The sequence below is a fragment of the Petaurus breviceps genome, unplaced genomic scaffold (genome assembly GCF_028583685.1).
Source record: "Petaurus breviceps papuanus isolate PSGF00001 unplaced genomic scaffold, PetGlider_PUasm1.0 98, whole genome shotgun sequence".
Classification (NCBI taxonomy): Eukaryota; Metazoa; Chordata; class Mammalia; order Diprotodontia; family Petauridae; genus Petaurus; species Petaurus breviceps.
In genome coordinates this window covers 31015901-31035299 of record NW_027187460.1, presented here as the reverse complement: position 1 = coordinate 31035299, position 19399 = coordinate 31015901, and the positions used below count along the sequence as shown (strand labels likewise).

The window sequence follows — 19399 nt, the reverse complement described above, 5'->3', positions numbered from 1 at the left end:
CACACACACACACACACACACACACACACACACACACACACACACACTATAAGTCAGCATATGTTAAATGACAAATGAGTGGCATGGACAGTTATTGCTGGAAATCACAGTGGAAAGCAGAAATTAGTGTGGGCTAGAGTTGCCAGGGAAAGTTTCATGAAGAATATGAGCTTGAAATGAACTCTGAAGACCAGGCTGGCTTCAGACAGGTAGAGGGGAAGCCAGAAACCTTCCAGCTGAGCAAAGGAACTGGCAACAACCAAGGGCCACAGAGAAGAAGGTATGAGGCACATCTGGGAAATATGTGGAATAGTATAATGTGGGTGACGTGTATGAGGAAAGTGGTAGGAAACCAGGTAAGAGTTGGATTTGGCGGGCCTTGAATGCTGTACAGGTGGGGCTTTGTTCCTGTAGATGATGAGAAGCCAATACAAGTTTTTTAAAAGGCAAGTAACTTGACCAAAGTGATATTTTAAAGAGATTCATTTGGAACAGTTTCCAGAATGGATTAAATTATAGATTGGATATAGGGAGATTGCATATTATATCACATAAATACATATATTATAGGATGTTTTTATATATGCATATATAAAAATAGGATATTATAATTAGATTATAATCTAAGTAAGAGATATGAGAACCCAGATTAGTGAAGAGAAGCCATGAAAATGGAAAAAATATGTCTGGGGAAGATAGACATTGAAAAAAATTCATGATAATCCTTCTTAAGAAGAAAAGCTCCACAATGACTGACTAGATACAGATGATCAGAGTAAGGGAGGAAGCTGAGAGGACTCTGCAGTGCCCAGCTTGGGTGACAGGAGATACAAGGAAGCCAGGAGAAAGACCCACTTGCCTTTCATTCACTCAATACTTATTGACCACCTACTATGTGCAAGGCACCATCAGGGATATAAAAATGATTAAGAGCTCATCCTGAGGATGTCAGTTTTAAAAATTCTTACATGTAAAATGATGGTGAGACACCGAATGTCCAGCAGACAGCTGGAGACAGAAGACAAAGTCAGAGATAGTTACATGAGGGGATAACAACTGGAGATGCCTCATGAGCTTTCTGAAGTCACTTGTCGAAAAGCAAGCTGACAACTGAGCTCTGGGGACAGGAATCCTCGGAGTCTATATGGAAGGGTGATAAAAACACCAGTAATAATGAAATAACTGACTTGTACACAGTACTCTGAAGTTTGCAAGATAACTCTACATACATTTATTTCCTGTGAGTGGCACAACAGTCCTATGAGGTAAGGTCCATTTCACAGAGGTGCACACCAGGGCTCCAAGAGATTCAGTGATTTGCCCAAGGTCACAGAGCTGGCTAATATATGAAGACAGGACTTGAACCTGGGTCATGCTACCTTCAAGTCTATCACTCTATCCATTATACCATACTGCCTCTCTTCTTTGTAGTCTGGACTCAATTATCCATTTTAATGGAAACTGAAATGGCAGAAACAAAAGCTACTGGAAGGCTTTTTATTTTACTCCTTAAACAATCTCTCTGGAGAGCAGCAGTGTCCTTACTTTAGAAGTGAATAACCTTTCAGAGAACAGGAAGTGGAAGGAACCCAGGCCAATGTAGGAAGAAAGAAACTTGGTTCAATCAGAACATGTCATGCCAAATTATCCTCATTTCCTTTCTCCACAGCATCATGAGACTGGCTGATGAGGGAAATACAGCAGACTGTTATCTGGATTCAAGGTACATGACAAAGTTTCTCAAGGTATCTTTGTATACAGATAAAGAAATGTGGAAAAGATAATATTGTACATTAAAATGGATTCTTTTTTTTTTTTGCCTTTTTTTGGAGAGCAATTGGGGTTAAGTAACTTGCCCAAGGTTACACAGCTAGTTTTTGTGTGTGGGTGTTAAGTGTCTGAGGCCAGAACCGAATTCGGGTCCTCCTGACTCTGGGGCTGGCGCTTTACTCACTGCGCCACCTAGTCACCCCTAAACAAGATCAGGGGTCTTTTTTTTTTGGAGGGCAGTTGGGGTTAAGTGACTTGCCCAAGGTCACACAGCTAGTAAGTATTAGGTGTCTGAGGCCTGATTTGAACTCAGGTCCTCCTGACTCCAGGGCTGGTGCTCTATTCACTGCGCCACCTGGCCGCCCCTATTAAAATGGATTCTTAACTTGTTCTACCAGTTATCCAAAACATACCAGTAATCTACCAGTAAGTAATCCAAAGATTACTGAGTAAGGAACTGAGACCAACTGGGAGGGAGGTGCTGTGATGTTCATTTTTTTAATAAGTTAATTATTGACTGAAAGGCCCGCGACCATTTGCTGGGAGCTTCCTCTTGCTCCCTCCTCCTCATCTCCCATCTCTTGGACACCGTGTGCCCCCATCTCCTCCTCCACTCCAGTCTCACACGAGGAGGTGGCCCTTCCCCTGACAAAGAGCTTCCTCTGTACAAGTGGTCCCACTCCATCCAGACTCCTCCAGCAGGCTGCCCTCTGTCATCCCCCTTCTCTCACTTCAGTCTCTCCCTGTCTCCTGTCTGCTTCCCTCCTGCCTCTCCTATCCTCAGAAAACTTAATCAACTTGTACGCCAGGGAGCCATCACCACATCTCTCTCCTCCCTTATGCAGCTAAACTCCTAGAAAAGGCCTTCTACAGCCCATGCCTCCCCTTCCCTTCCTTTCATTCTCAACTCCCTACACTCTAACTTCATCACTAAAACAAAACTGCTCTCTCCAAAATTACCAACGATCTCTTAATTGCTAAAGCCTTTGTTCAGTCCTCATCTTTACCGATCTCTCTGCAGCCTCTGACCCTGTCGATCATCCCCTTTTCCCTGATTTTCACAACACTGCTCTTTCCTGGTCTCCTCCCACCTGTCTGACCGCTCCTTCTAAGCCCCCTTTGCTGGATCTTCGCCTCAGTCATGCTGGTTACTCCGGCTATCCCCCAAGTGCTCTTCTGGGCTCTCTTCTCTTCTCCCTCTGTACTATTTTTCTTGGCAATCTCAACAGCTACCATGGGTTCAATTATCTCTATGCTGATAATTTTCAAATTGATTTATCCAGTTTAACCATGATACATTTCCAACTGCCTACTGGACACTTGGAACAGGATATCCCTGGACAACTTAAACTCAACATGTCTAGAATCAAACTTATATTACCCCCAAATTCTGCCCTCCCTTCCAATCTTCCCTATCACTGGCCCTCTTCCACACAACCTAAGCACCATCCTCAACTCTTCATCCTCTCTCACCACCCCCATAGCCAATCTGCTGCAGACCTGGCCATTTCAACTTGGTAACATGCTTTGTACGCTGCTCACTCTCTCTGCTCTGCCACTGCCCCCACCCTGGTACAAGCCATCACCATCCCTGAGCTGGGCCACTGCAAGTCTGCTCCTGGGTTTCTCTGTCTCAAATCTCTCCCCTCTCTAGTCCATCTTCCACTTGGCTGCCAAATTAATCTTCCTAAAGCTCAGGTCTGAACGTGTCATCTCTCTGTTCAATAAACTCCAGGAGTTCCCTATCACCTCCAGGATTAAACATAAAACCCTCTGGTGTCCAAATCCTTTGTGACTTCACCCCTTGCCCGGCTTTCCAGTGTCTCATAACTAATTCCTGCCTGCCTCCCTTGTGACCCAGTGATACTAGCTGCTCCTCAAACAAGACACTACCTTCAGGCTCCACACACCTTTGCCGGGTTTCCTCCATGACCCCAATCCCCCCCTCTCCCTCTCTGGCGCCTCTCACAGAGAGTGCTTTCTGATCCCTCATACTGTCAGCGCCCGCCCGCCCGCCTGCCCCCTGTGAAGGGGGAGGGGCTGTCTCTCCCATCGGCCTGTCTCTTGCCTCTTTGTATCCCCAGCACTTCATACGGCGTTTACAAAATGCTGACTCAGTGACTGACCAAAGGACCTGCGGCTCTTCAGCGTGGAAAAGAGAGTGGTTATGAGCCAGCCGAAGGCCTCCTTCACTTGATCTAGCGGATGTTGTCCAAGGAAGACAAAACACGCATACACAGCGCGCCTGTTATGTGGCATGGAAGGGGAAGGGTGACTCAAGCCCCTCCAGTGAAAGTAAGAAGGGTGAATCGTCTGTGTCACTAGGAAAAAGAGAAGCTAAGCACTGGATATGAGAAGTACTGAAGACTTTGGGTGTAAGCTGTCACTGGTGAAGGAGGACTGGACATAATGCAGCGCTGACAAGAGGCAGATTCCCATTCACTCTAAGGAAAATGTTTCTAACACGGAGAGCTGTCTACAAATGCAACACACTGCTTCATGAGCACAAAGAGCCAAGCCTTATTACCATCTGTCCGTCCTGCAAGGAAGCACAAGCCTGAATCAGGCCAAGGTCAGTCTGGCTAGGCTCTGAGGCTCTTCGAGTGAGGGCAGTCAGTGCAATTTACAGAGTCCCCAAACTGTACTTTGGTCAATGGTCTCTGATGCTATTTCCCCAGACTTTTTCTGGAGCTACCTTGATGGCAAACTTTGCAGTTTGGGTTAGAGCAGTAGAGGGAAACTGGCAAGAGAAAGCTCCTCTCTGGAACTGAAATGACTGAGACATCTGTACTGTCTCTCCCAAAGAGACCCCTTCACAGCCCAATGCAGAGCAGCAGCCCCCACATCAGGTGGACACTCACCTCGGAAATCAGCAGCAAAGTTTCTTCTTCAAAGTCGAATCCTTTTAGTCTATCTTCAATTTCCTCCTGAGCCTTGAAATTCTTCTCTAAAGCAAAAGATGTTTGCTGAGACTGAGTGAGCTGAAGCAAAAGCCTGAAAACCACAATGGGCCAACAGACAGATTAGAGGTTCTCTATGTGGGGCGGCACATAGAGCTCATTTATATTCACTTAGGGAGTAAACCTGTTGTTGAGTACTACTTAGGAATCATCATCATGGGGATAGATGGACACGTTAGATCCAAATGACTTCCAAGAGCTGCTTTTTTTCTCTTACTTTGCTGGCTGGCCTTTTAGACTCACTGCCTCTAACCTGGATACACTACCATTTATCAGTGATACTATTTAATAGAGCAAATACCCTCATGATACCTCACTACTATTTGGAAATAACATGGATTAAAACCTTTGAATTTAAGTAGTATTTTTATTTTCTAATATAGAAACCAGGACTGGAGAGAGTCCAACCCTATCAACTAAGAAATTCTGAATGTTTTAGGCTTGGTCCTGTAAAGGTAATACTATAAAGTTCTTCAGATTGCGTCTTTTTTTTTTTTTTTAATATTTATGACTTCTTTTAGGCCTTTTTTTTTTTAAGTATGTTCTTGGATAATAACATTAGCCTAGGAAGCAATGTTTCTTTGCTCATAAAATACACAAGTACCTCGTTATCTTTTTTCTTCTATATTTATATGTTTTAAGGAGACCAGAGGTTTGAATTTCCAAGGGATGGATCCTCTGACCCCTCTGTAAAGTGAGCTAAGGGTCATCTATTCCCATTATTGTGGATATAAACAACAAGAGAGATGAGTGTTTAGTGTTCTTAAAAGAAAAGAGTACACAGTAAAAAGAACTACCTCATACAAACAATCCTTCATCTGCTTTTCCAAGGCCACCCTCAGCTGTATAATGGGATAAATTTGACATTCAGTTTTCTTTTCTCAATTCTCACAGATTTATCTCAGAGAGCAAGACAAGCTGTGTTCTCTAGGCAGTGTATCCTTTCATTCTTATGGATCAAAATAACACCCGAGGGTCATTTTACTGTCCCCCTTTCTCCCAAAACTAAACTGAATGTCCTTTTGAAGCCCTGCACTGATTAGAGCTAAAGCAAAAGCCTGAAAATCACAATGTGTCAATTGACAGGTATATACTTCTAATGCAAAACAGAAAAGCCCTTCTCTGACAGCATTTTCCTCCCTTTTTTTTTTCATTCATCCTTAGCTTACCTGGCTCTGACAAATGAGGCACAAGCCTTCATTTGAGTCCCTGTCCATACTGTGGGTGCCCAGGACTGAAATGCCAGATGGAAGGGGGTCTTTGGTACCATAGGCCACACATTACTAACAGAGTTTTCACTTTTCTGGACACAGCTACTACTTGTTCCCATAGAAAACCCAGAGTCTCCATTCAAAGTTTTGGAAAAATGTAGAGAAGGATCTTTTTTTGGTGATGGGAAAGGGATTTTGAGTTCTTGGTCACTTGAGGTAAAACTGCTTTCTTTCTGAGATGAAGTAAATGAGGTTGAAAGAGCTAGTCCAAGACTCAGGTAAGCCTCTGCAAGCTTAGCCCAATTCCAAGGATTAAAATGATGCAAAGAAATCAGTTTCTGTAGGCATAGTATTGTTTTCTCTATGTTCTTCAGACTTGAATAAATAGTGAGCTGGAGGTAGAGCACAGTAGTTAAATGGTCACTGTTAGTGGCTCCATTCCCCTGAAAACCAAAAGATTAAAAATATTAAATTGCAGAATAGGCTTGAAGCTTTGATAAATTGAGACACATTTTCCCATGTAATAACATCAATCCATAATAATGAGCAGTTTTTGTCAAAACTTATGGGAAATTAAGTTACATATATTTCAACTATCCTATAGAATTGTTTAAAGCTACAAGCTTAGACAAATATATGCTAGTCAACATAATATTCACCAGCTTCCCCATATGTCTTAATGCCAGGAGAAGCTATGCAATCATCAGCACTGGTAGCTTGAAGAACTTTAGGACTAGAAGCTGATTACAATTAGGATTTATATTTTCAATTTCTATTCTAATTCTTACTGATGAAAGCCTGATTTCTTGCAGACTTGGCCTAATTTCAGGCCCTGGGTTACTGGTTACTTTGCACGGTTGTATTAAAACATAAATGGTTAATTCCTTGAGGATCTGAGCATATTTTAGTTCAAATTCTACTTGGCTTACACTTCTTAAGCAGGATAGCCCTGAAGCTCCAAGTGCTTCCCGATGCATGATAATTGAATCCAAATGCCTTCCTTAGAAACTGTTATTGAGGTCAATTGTTCTTGGCCAGAGATAGGGCTGCTTGGCCTCCCCCAAAACACAAACTCTCTCCTAAGCTAGCCAACAGAAAGACTTTCTAAGTTGCGGCCACTGCTTCATACCACAGCAAGTCCCATCTCTGCCTGGGGGGGGGTGGGGGGGATATAAACCCTCTCCCTCTCAGATAAAGAAAAATTAAGTATTAAGGCATGGATATCTGACTGCAGTTACCTTTACGCTGATCTTAGGTCTTAGAAATGGAGCTGGTTTTAAAGGTCCCATTGTCATACTGTTATATCCATAAAATGTGCATTAAAAAGCAAATCTGGGGCGGCCAGGTAGCACAGCGAGTAAGAGCACCGGCTCCAGTGTTGGGATGACCTGGAGATCGAATCCTGGGCTCAGACACTCAGCACCACACCCAGAAATAACTGGCCGTGTAACCCTGAGCAAGTTACTTAACCCCGATTGCTTTAAAAAAAAAAAAAAAGCAAGTCTGTGGTCCAGAAAAGCCATGTAGGTAAGTAAAAGGCTGAAGGGGTCTAAATTATGTCTGCATAGGAAGATATCATTTTAAACTAGCTCCCTATGCCAAAGCATCCATTATTCTGGATTCAAGTCATGCCCTCCTCATATACAGTATGTGTACAATAAAGGAAGGCACTGTTATGCTAGTATCCTGACCCAACAAGATAAGTCAGACAGCGCTATGGACCAGGAACTGAGTGAGCTCAGTGATGTTGGTGCAAAGAAAGTGGTTGCCACCCTCAAGGAGTTTGCATTGAGAATGGAAGACTACATATAAATAACTATGTACATACAAGATATACACAAATTTGACAAGGTAATCTCAGAAGGCGAGAACAGTACAGGGGACTGAGAAAGAGCTCCTGCTGAACTTAGTAATGAAGGAAGCCAATAATTAGTGAGAAGGCAGAACATTTGAGGGATGACAGCACAAAGGCATGGAGGTGGGAGACCGCGTATTGTGTGTAAGAAACAGTAAATAGGTCAGTGTAGACAGAATAGGGCAGTATAGACAGACTAGAGTCTGCACAGAGGTAAAAAAAAAAAAAGGACCAGACTGTGAAGGGCTTCAAATGCCAGAGAAGCTGATATTGGATACTAGAGGTAAAGGGGAAAGACACAGGCAATGACAAGGTCATACCTGCCCTTTAGCAGCTGGGTGAAAGCAGGATTAGAGTGGAGAAGTATCTCAAGTTTCGGAGACCAATTAATTATAAGGCCACTGCAATAGTCCTGGTGAGAAGTGATCAGGGTTTCTAAGAGGATGGGCAATGAGTGAATAGAGAAAAGGAGATTATATAGAAGATTATATAAAAGATTATATAGGAGATTAATAGAAACTATTGTGAAGGTAGAAATAACAAGGCTTGACAACATATACGGGGTGAGTGAAGTTAAAGAACCAAGGATGACAATAAGGTGGTGAGCCTAGATGACTGGAGGAATGGTGGTGCCTTCAACAGTAATAGGGAAGTTATAAAGAGGGGAAGGTTTGAGGGGGAAAAGGCCATACTGGGCCTTCAGGACATCCGGATGAAGATCTGGGATTCATTTTCATAACTATGCTAATTGAACCCATGAGCAATGATGAGATCACCAACAGAGACAGTAGAGTGGGAGAAGAGAAGAAGGCCCAGGACAGAGCCCTGGGCTACACCCATGGTTAGTGGGTGGGCAAAGGAGATAGAATGATGTTTTCTACCTTTCAACACACTTCCAGGAGCACCATGCTTTCTGTATGCATAAATTATGACTAGTTCTGATTAGTTTTGGGTAAACTACTCTCTGAAAGGTTATATATTCCACCAGATGATATGGATACTTCATGGTTCTCTTAGTAATCTTATAAATGACTGTACACCTTCTTGGACAAATATTTGTATACATGAGAAAGTATAACATTCCCTGACAGTAGCTTACTTATCCCACTCCCTAATTAAAACTCTTCAAAGTTCACTGGTACTAAGCACTGTATAAAAACATCTAATTATATGCTGAATAGCAAAAACTTAAGTTTATTGTAAATCTTATCTAGAAATCAACAAATGACATTTTGGAAAAGGAAAATAAACATGAGATAGACTGTCAAAATTTTACAACCTGATGGCCTTTATTAAAACAATCAAGGTACTGAACTGCCCCTACAGAATGTTTAAAAGTCCAGGAATTAAGGAGTGGCTTGCAACCATTGCAAAAAATAGTAAAGAGATGAACAAGAAACAGAAAATAGGAAAGGTCAGCTTGTCAGAGCAAGAGAGAATGCTGGGATAAAAGTAAAAAGAGTACCAAAAATAAAATGGTTGGGAAAAAGTAGAAGTAAATAAGTAAGCAAGAATTGAAGAGAAATTGTTTGACCAAAGACAGTCAACTGGATGGCATCTGCTGTCCTATCTTGTACTCCTTCCAATCCACCTGCTGTCACCTAGCATAGAGCCTGGTGAGAAGTGATCCTCAAGGCTCTGAAATTCCTGACATGGGTATCAGAGAGATTCCGAGTGGTCTTCTACCTACAAGGTGGCTGCCACCCCACATGGACCAATCTGACACTGTCTTTGATGCTGTGTGATCCAGTGGGAAGAAGTACCTCAGACTTGCAATGAGGAGACCTCAGTTTGAATTCTCCCTCCTCATCTTCAAAAAGACATGTCAGACCAGCCAACCATAAGAGCCTTTCCTGCTTTAAGATCCTAAACAGCCCCTTGCTCCTGTTTCTCTTCTCAGATTCCAGGTCTGCTGCAAATACTAACCATGGGTAGTCTAAGCCTGGGGAAAAAAAATGGAATGGGCAAGTACTGAGTAAAGGATAGTAATGAAACTCTGGTATGAGCCTTGAAGAATAATAAGAATGATGGGTAGTTAGAAAGAAAGAAAAGGAAAAGACAAAGCAGCCTGTTTCTCTGTAGGCTGATGAAGTTTACAGGACCGTCACTTAGTGGACAAAGCAGACTCAAGAATTAGCCCTTAATTAACACAGATTTAAAAAGCTCAAGACACAGATGTTTTCCATGTTTTGAAGTAAATAATTTGCTCTAAGGCACTACCAAAACCTCCTCAGCCTCCAGAGGCTAAGGACCTATACAAAAAATAAAACACAAAACCATTACCAGGGAATGGTTAAAAATTTCTTATTTATGAAGAAATAGGATGGTTAAATCTGCAAGCAAACATCATGCTAACTTCAGACCTGTTAAAGTTGTCACAGCCATGATACCTAGTCCAAAAATCATAGCAATGTTTTCTCATAAACTGCTGATGAAAAAGAAAAAAAAAGGACACCTATTAAATATTAAGTATTATTTTATTTTGTTAAATTTATTTAATCTCTAGACTCTCACTTATACACCAAAAGTTGTATTAAATCAGCCATAAAACAAATGTCTTAAAAACAAAACTAGAAATGCATATAGAACTGTAAATTCAACAAACTTTTACTAAACATTAACATTAGGTATAAGTCAAGAGTTGCCTTTCTTGTCTCATTCACACAATTTTACTTAGGAATATAGGAAAAGCAGCTAGTAAGCTCTGCTTAGTGGGAGTGTTTGCCTCTAATGAGGAAAGTAGCTCTGTAAAGGTAAGGTTTTCAGAGAACTGAGGATTTCCAACATTATTCAGAAAAAAATTTACATAGAAACTATGGTATTTTGGGTTCAAACTCCAACATAAAGTTCTACAGTCCAAAACCCGCACATTTCACTAAGAAGAGGCATTTTCAGGAAACCAACTCATCAGTTCTGGACAACAGCACTAAGGAAAGACATGAAAATGACCACATACAACACTCACCAATTTCTCAGCAATCTCCAATGCTTCCATGTGCCTTCCTAGGTGAGTTAAACACCGAGCCTGTCCTTCTTGGACATCTCTTCTCATGGCAAAGTTGGTAGGTGACAATAGTTCAAAGCAGCTGGAGTACTCCTGAAGTGCTTTCTATGTAGGTATTTGTTTAAAAATTTAAAAAGAAAAGGCATTGCAGAAAAGAACCTAGTAAAAGGCTGGCTGGTTTGTATGTTGTTGGGGTTTTCTGGCTGGGTAAGTAGGGAGCAAAGCGGAAGGTATCATTTTCATGTGACAACTACCTCCCTCCCTTTGAATTTGAAAGCTAGAAAGGAGGAAACACCCCAGTTTGAAAGATTTACTAGAGTCTAAGGCTTAAAACATACAGGATGTCAGCTCTAATGGTTATTGGAGAAGGGACCAGAAAGAACACCTTGTCAGCATAGGGAAAAGGTGGCTGCTATATCTTTTTTTTTTTTTTTTTGTTTTTTGGAGCGGGGAGGGCAGGGCAATTGGTGTTAAGTGACTTGCCCAAGGTCACACGGCTAGTAAGTGTCAAGTGTCTGAGGATGGATTTGAACTCAGGTCCTCCTGACTCCAGGGCCGGTGCTCTATTCACTGTGCCACTTAGCCGCCCCTTGGCTACTATATCTTTTGACAGTGCTTTACCACTAGGTCATGTCCATCTATGCTGGAGACACTCCTACATTTGTGAGATATAGACAGACACTGGGGTAAACAGAGAGAGTCATGCAGCAATGAGAAGAACCAATCATATGTACAGTTGGCTGCAGAAGACTAAGACCACTTAGAAATACCCAGATGAGGATTGGGATTCTGATAACTGTCACTGATAGGCAAAAACACTTTATAAAAGGTGAAATTTGTTTCTGCAATCTACATCTTGCACATTTTAAACATATAAGCCTGTTAAATTTCCAAAAGTGTTGTTCCCCATAAAGTAATATGATTTTCATCTGCAAGGAGATATGTACCTGAAATTCTTGTTGCCGGTACGCCAAGTCTCCTCTAAATTTCTTGATGGTGAGTATTTCAATTTCATCCTTGTTTTCTGTTTCCTCATAAAACCACTGGAAAACAAAAAATTCAAATTATGGAGTAAAACCATCAATTGTACCAACCACTTAAAAGAAAATACAATTTATAAAACTAAAAAAATTACTTTTTCAGAGTAAGATTCACAAGAAAACATTAGGTGGAGTAATAAACTTTACTACGATGCTTTTATCTGAAGTCAAAGACAAATGAGCATGCAAATACATTGGTAGCCACTAAGCTAAATGAAGTCAGCACAAAACTACAGGCTCGCCAGGTACTCATCTTCAGTAAGGGGAAAGCCTGTGGCTTTTGGATGGATGAAGAGGGAAGGAGCAGGTCTGGCAGAAATTTAAGGCAAGGAGGCAGAGGAGAACAATACAGACAATTTAAATTGGATGTTTTGGACTGGATTTGAGATTGGCACAGGGAACTCCCAGTGAGGAAACTTTCTACCAATGCAGATCAGCATGATACAAAGTCTTAAAGAGCTGTCCTGGGGGGACTAAGAAATCAAGCAGCTTGGCCAAGATCACATGACCAATGTGAGTCGGAGGTGGGATTTAAATTCAGTTCTTCACAACTCTAAGACTGTCCACCCACTACTATATGGCTACCTCTGATACACAGAGGCTGCTAGGTGGTGCCATGGTGCATAGAGTGCTGAGCTTGGAGTCAGGCAGATCTGAGTTCAAATCCAGCCTCAGATGCTTACCAGCTGTGTGACCCTGAACAAGTCACTTAACCTCTGTTTGCCTTAATCCACTAGAGAAAGAAACGAAAAACCACTCCAGTGTTCTTGCCAAGAAAAGCCCGTGGACAGTATGGTCCACAGGGTCACTAAGTGTTGGACCCAACTGAATGACAGAACAACAACTGCAGCCTGAAGGAAGGAGAGAGATAAGAATTAGAGTGGAACTGTTTCTAACTTGTCTCATACCAAAACCTCGTGGGTTAGAAAAATCTGATAAATACAAGTTTGAAATATTTTATTCATTTCTACTGAGCTAAAATTCACTTAAGCCCTAGGATATTCCCTCTAATGAAAGGCAATCATGCTTCACTTTCATATCTCCTGGATCTTATAGCTGTGTTGAGGATGCTGGCTCTTCTAACTGAACATGTAAAGGACTATTTATTCCCTAAGGCAGGGGTGAGAAACTTGCAGCCTCAGCCGTATGTGGCCTTCTAGGTCCTCAATTGCAACCCTTTGAATTTGTTCAGTCAAAGGGCTATACTTTGAGGACTTAGAGGGCCACACATGGCCTTGAAGTTGCAGGTTCCTCTACTCCTAGTCTAGACAATTTCCATAGGCAGAAACTTTCAATTCATCTGAGTCAAGGTAGCCCCCAAACTGGAAGTTAAGGTCTACCCAACTACTGGAGAACTGCTAAACAAATTATGGTATAGGAATTAAATATATTCCATTCTATTCATATTATATTTAAGTTATATGTAAGATAATAGAATTCTTTACATTACATTCATATTATACAATGATGACAACATTATAAAGAAAAACAACCTTGAAAGACTTTGCATGACTTGAAACTTGAAAGACTGATCAAAATGCATGACAAACTACAATTCCAGAGGACGGAGGAAGAAGCCTGCTTACCCACCTCCTGCCAAAGAGGTGACACGTAAGATGTACCATGAGACACACACTTTTGGATATGGCCAATGTGAGAATTCTGTCTTACTGGACTATGCATATGTTATGGAGGTTTTATTTTTTTTTAAATAGTTCAATGTTGAGGGAAGTGTGAAATAAAATAAATGCATGTAAAAAACTTAAAGATGTTAAATTAAAAGAAATCATAAATAGACACAGAAAAATACCATTACAAAGAATTTCTGTATAATAAATATATTTCCACTTTTCTCAGATTGCTTGTAGGAAAATCAAATCTGTCTTTGTTAAGCCCAGACACTCTGAATTCTACAGAGCAGTTCTAAATAACAAATAATCTTTTGTAACAAGGGCTTTCTTGGGTTCCTGTAAGTTTTATACTCTAAGGGGAAAAGAAATTGTGTAATTTACCTTAGAGCCAAGAAAAAAGAAAATGAACTTAAAATTTCTTCAGTTTTTGTGTTTGCCCTCAAACAGTAATTATTCTTAAATATCCAGTCTAACTTCTAATTATAGAATAAATACAAACTTCTGAAACACCTTGTGTATGAATAGAAGAATTGTTTACCTTTCCAATCTGAAGTCTATAACAAACCTATGGAGACTCATCTAAATTCTGAAGTGTCTCTCTCTAATACACACACACACACACACACACACACACACACACACACACACTGAACAACAAAAACCTAACCTACAGTTATTGGGGGAAAATACATGGAAAGTGCTAGTGAATAGAAGGGGATGAAAGGATCTCTAAGATGTCATGAGAACAATTCAAAAATACATGTCCACAATGTATCCAATACATTGTACTACAGTGAAAGAACACTGGATCTTAAGTTGTAAAATTTGGGCTGGGATCCTAGTTCTATGAACCTTCTGAAAATCCCTTTACTGGGCCTCAATTTCCTCATCTGTAAAATTAAAGGGTAGCCTAGATCAGTGGTTCTCAAGACCCCTTTATACTCTTAAAAACTGAGGAACCCACCAAAAAGCTTTTGTTTACATGGGTTGTAGCCATCAATATTTACTGTAGTAGAAATTAAAATAGTATTATTAATTTAGTTAATTAAATAACATTATAATTAAAATATCACAGTATTATTATGAAAAGAGTTTTGACCCTGAGGACCCCTTAACAAGGTCTGGGGGAATCTGAGAGAGAGCCCCAGACCACATTTACAAAACCACTAGGGGCGGCTAGGTGGTGAAGTGAATAGACCACCGGCCCTGAGTCAGGAGAACCTGAGTTCAAATGCGGCCTCAGATACTTACTACTTACTAGCAGTGTGACCTTGGGCAAGTCACTTAACCCCAATTGCCCTACCTCCCCCCCTCCAAAAAAAAGCAAAAAGAAAACCACTAGCTTCTATGATGATCTGAGATCCCTTCTAGCTGTAAATAGAATAATCCTATAATATTTGTGGGATAAGTGGGGAGTTTTGCTGAAGGGCTTGGGGTCACCTGGGAGGCTGAAAGTGGGAAGAGGTTTAAGGGAATATTCTCCCTTTAGGACTTCCAACATAGCTAATCTCCTTAATTCTTTTTTTCTCCTTTCTTTTTGGAGGCGGGAAGGTAGGGTAATTGGGGTTAAGTGACTTGCCCAAGGTCACATGGCTAGTTTTTTGTGTTGTGTCTGAGGCTGGATTTGAACTCAGGTCCTCCCGACTCCAGGGCCTCCCACTCATGTCTCAACCCCAGAACTTGGACTGATGCTGTTGTCTCTGAGGTCATCACTCACTGCTTTATTGCTCTGTTCCTCTCCACACACCCCCCTCACCTCCCACCCCTGAACCACAATTCGACCTCTGATGCACAGCAACCCTGCCTTCTGGATAGTCTAGTCTCCCTGGCTTTTTGTGACACTGCCCGGCCTGTTTCTCCTACTTGTCTGACTGATGCTTCTTAGTCTCGTTCATGAAACTATCATGTATGTCCTTCCCTTTACAAGTGGTATATGTAGCCCAGGGCTGCAGCCCTCTTCATCTCTTCCTCTACATTCTCCTTTGGTGAACTCATCAGCTCTTATGGGTTCAAAGACAATTTTTTTTTCAGATTAATCCCAAATCTACATATTAAGCCCCCATCTCTCTCCTGCTTTTCAATTCCCAATAACCAACTTGTCTCTATTAGACATCACCAGAATGTCCCCTAGGTCTCTCAAATTCATTATAATATCCAAAATAGGCCCTATCATCTTACTCTGTAAATCCAGTCCTCTTCCTAATTCTCTACTTATCATGGTCCATAAACCCTGCCCCCACCTCCCTGCTCTATTACTATAGAGGGCACCACCACCCACCTAGTGCCCTAGGCTCACAACCTAGAAGTCATAATTGGACTCTTCGCTATTTCTCAGCACCTGTATCCAATTCTGTTGCCAAGACTTGTCGACATCTCTTGAATATGCTCCTTTCTCCCCTCTGACACTGCCACCCCTGGTGCTGGCCCTCATCACCTTACACTTGGATTACTGTAATAGCTGCTGGTGGGTCTGACTGCCTCACATTTCTCCCCCTTCAAAAACATTGTCCATCCAGTCACTAAAGTGATTTCAGGTCCAATAAATCACACACACACACACACACACACACACACACATATACCCGCCAGTAGCTCCCTATGCTCTCTAGACTCAAATACAAGATTCTCTGGAATTCAAAGCCCCTTCCTATACCTTATTCCCCAATAGGTATTTTTTTTTTGATCCAGTGAAACTAGCCTCTTTTGGCTCTGGCCATTTTCTTTGGTTTTATCCCATTCCTGGAAAACTGTCTTCCTTGCTTATTTGGCTTCTTCCAAGTCCCAACTAAAATCCCATCTTCTACAAAAAGCCTTTCCCAGGTCCTCTTAATTTTAGTGCCTTCCCTCTTTTAATTATTTCCTGTTTATCCTGTTTGTAAGTATTTTGTTTGCTCGTTGTTTCCCTCACTAGAATGTGAGCTCCTTGAGGGAAGGGGCTGGGTTTGGGGGGGGGGGGTTGCTTCTTTTTGTACACTTAGTACAGTGCCTGGCACTTAAGACACAATAAATTCATACTGACTACTGCCCTCCAGGGCACAACTATTCTTCCAGTTGCCCAAGCTTGCAACATCACTGGGTACTAGTTAATTTGATTCTATGGGCTCAACATCTCACCTCATTCTCTCTCCACACACACTAACCAGCTGCTCCAAGCACTCCTCACTTATCACCTGGTTTGCTGCAATAACCCCCAACTGGTCTCTCTATCCAACTTCTTCCTTCTCCAACCCATCCTCCAGAGCAACAAAACTGATACTCCCAAAGTTGGTGTCTGACCAAACCACTTCCCATTCAGCAAGCTTTAGGGACTCTCCCCACCCCCACACCCCTCTGCAGCTCCTTGTTACAGTGTTGCCTTTCGCCATTAAAATGTCAGATCACTGAGGGCAGGGGGTGGACCAGCTCTATTTTCGCTGGTACAGTCACTTCTGCTATCAGGCATGTTTTGAAAACACGACTTTGTTCCAAATCGGCTGATATATAGGGAAGATTTTGAGCATAATTCGTTTTGAGTCGGCTCCTGCTCCATTTTTTCTACAAGAAACCTGGAGAATGCGGAAAACTGGGCAGCTCCACCCACCTAGTGCCCCAGGCTCACAACCTAGAAGTCAGCACCTATATCCAATTCTGTTGCCAAGACTTGTCGACTCACAAGCTGCAGCGTTCCTACAACCACTTCCACGGGCAAACCCGAGGTCTTTGCTGGGTCAGGGGCCATGCTCACTGTCTCTTCCGAGGCAGGAGGTGTGAGTAAAGAGGGACTGGTGCTAACAATCCCCCTCCCAGGCCCGGGGTTTCCACCTTCCCAACCAGCACACATGTATGTAAACCAGCTTTTAAAACCAGGCTACTGGCTCTTCTGATGTCACAGACTTCGTGCTCCAGCCCCACTTTCCCATAAGCTCCGTGGGTTTCACTGCACAATTTCACACAGGGCCGTGATTGTCGGAATGCATTTCCGCCACAGCAGAACTCCCAGCGCTTAGCACAGGCTCCGTACCCAGCAAGCACTTAAATCCTGCCTGGGTCCCTACTGCCTTCAGGACAAACCACACATTCGGCTCTTGGGCATTTAAAAGTCTTTCCAGGCCTATTACACCCTATTCCCTTTCACACACTTTTCCGATCCAGTTAAACTGGCCTAGCGGCTCTTCTTCACGCGGGACGTTTCATCTCCCACCTCCACGCCTTTGTACAGGCTCCAGGCTCCCACACGTCTGCGCTCCCTCCCCACCTCCTCATGTCTTGGAACCCCTCTCATCCGTCATTGACGGTCTTCTTGAACAGCCTTAAATCACTTGACTTTCACTGTGATACACATCCTGTATCTCCGCCTTCCCGAGACCCCGTCCCCAGCCACCCCCGCGCCAGGCATACAGCAGGAGCTCCCTAAGTGCTGGTGGCTAGCTGGACGGGGGATGTTCCCGGATGAGGCAGAGGCTCGCGGGCGCCGCGTCTCTCACCTGGGGCTCGCAGCGCTTGGCGCTGTAGGCCTGCAGGGGTTCGAGCTCCCGCGGCCGCGGCCACTCCTCAAACACTGAGTCCTCGAACTCGCCTCCCAGGACTGGAAATAAAGAGTCCGGCTCCATGGCCCGAGGTCAGTCGGCCCGGCGCAGGGGGGGGGAGGTGGGGGGAAGAAAGAAGAGGGAAGAGAAGAGGTAAAGAGGGCGGGGTAGGAGAGACACACATGCGCAGAGGCTAGCCCTCCCAGGCTAGCCCTCGCGCCTTGCTTTCCTCCCAGAAGCCGCCCCTGGGCATGCTGGGAGTTGTAGTCAAATGAAGGAATACAGCGCCATGCCGTTTTCATTCTGGGAATTGTAGTCGACCGAGGACTGAACAAAGGGCCCTAACTAAGTTGACGATGGCCTGAGCTGAAAGTGACATTAGAAAGCATCAAGTCCAAGCCCCACCTTTTACAGATGATGAAACTGGTCAGGGACTACTAAACGTCTCAGATAGGTTGACCTTTAACTACTCCACAGCGAGAAGCGCAGACACATAGGAAGCTGTTGAGGGGGGTAGGGTGGCACAACCTCAGGAAGACCTGAGTTCAAATCGTACCCCAGACACTTACAGGCTATGTGATCTTCCAGTCCCTTTTCCCGCTCCCTTCTAAATTCTCTTCAGTCTGGCTTCCTACCTCACAGTTGCACCAAAACTGCCTTCCCCAATATCAATGGTTTCTTAATTGCCAGATCCAATGATCTCTTCTCAATCCTCATCCTTCTTATTCTCAATTAATTAGTCTCCAAGTAATTTTTAATCCTTTCTTCAATGCCCCTTTATTAAATAGAATTCTTATTGTACTGTGGTGAGTTAAGGAGGTGTTTTAATATTTCGACATTTCAGCACTTGTTTGTGAGGATTTTATGCCCAAATACAGTTTTTGTAAAAGTGTCATGAACAGCTGAGACAAGATACCCCCTTTCTATTCCCATTCAGTAATTACCAGAAACCTATAAAATTATATTCAGGTTCTTAACTTCTTGTTTATTTTTTTGTAACATTTGTCTAGTTCTGAAAGGGGATCCATTGAAGTCCCCCACTCTTAGAATTTTACTGTTTCTCCCAGTAACTCATTTAAGTATTTAGATACCAGGCCATTTAGTTAAATACTGAAATAAATTAATTTTCTATGGTAACTTTCAATAAAACACAGTCTTCCTGTTTGTCTCTTTTAATTGTCTGTTTCTTTTTCTGTTGCCTGGTCTGAGATCATAATCACTACTGATGAGGTTTGGGGTTGCTAGGAATTCTGAAATGTCAGGGTACAAGGTAGAGTTGCCTGGAACAAATTCACACACTCAAACTGTCTTCCAATCAAGTGACATAGTTTATTGTAGCTAGTAGAAAAGGCAAAGTTCCTTGTGAACTTGAAAATTGATGATCATGGTGCTGATGCTTATATACAAAAGAGACATGAAAAGA

General features: G+C 42.5%; 2 protein-coding genes across 3 annotated transcripts in view; one reads left to right on the top strand and one right to left on the bottom strand.

Moving 5' to 3' along the window:
- The window catches only part of FAM83A (family with sequence similarity 83 member A), a 43192-nt gene extending 39286 nt beyond the window's left edge, over positions 1-3906 (top strand). Inside the window, exons 4-5 of one of the 2 annotated variants that reach the window (XM_069080933.1) lie at positions 1670-1723; positions 3855-3906. In XM_069080933.1, the coding sequence (XP_068937034.1) occupies positions 1670-1723; positions 3855-3891 (91 nt within the window). In that variant the 3' untranslated portion in view covers positions 3892-3906. Of the gene's footprint in view, positions 1-1669; positions 1813-3854 lie in introns of those variants that run through there. The other variant, XM_069080932.1, reaches the window with a different exon arrangement.
- CUNH8orf76 (chromosome unknown C8orf76 homolog) overlaps positions 1-18169 on the bottom strand; it is a 19866-nt gene extending 1697 nt beyond the window's left edge. The window contains exons 1-5 of the mRNA XM_069080935.1: positions 17935-18169; positions 11748-11843; positions 10762-10905; positions 5900-6384; positions 4632-4764 (exon numbers count right to left, since the gene is read on the bottom strand). Of these exons, the coding sequence (XP_068937036.1) occupies positions 4632-4764; positions 5900-6384; positions 10762-10905; positions 11748-11843; positions 17935-18060 (984 nt within the window). The 5' untranslated portion in view covers positions 18061-18169. The remainder of the gene's footprint in view (positions 1-4631; positions 4765-5899; positions 6385-10761; positions 10906-11747; positions 11844-17934) is intronic.
- Positions 18170-19399: the final 1230 nt, after the last annotated feature.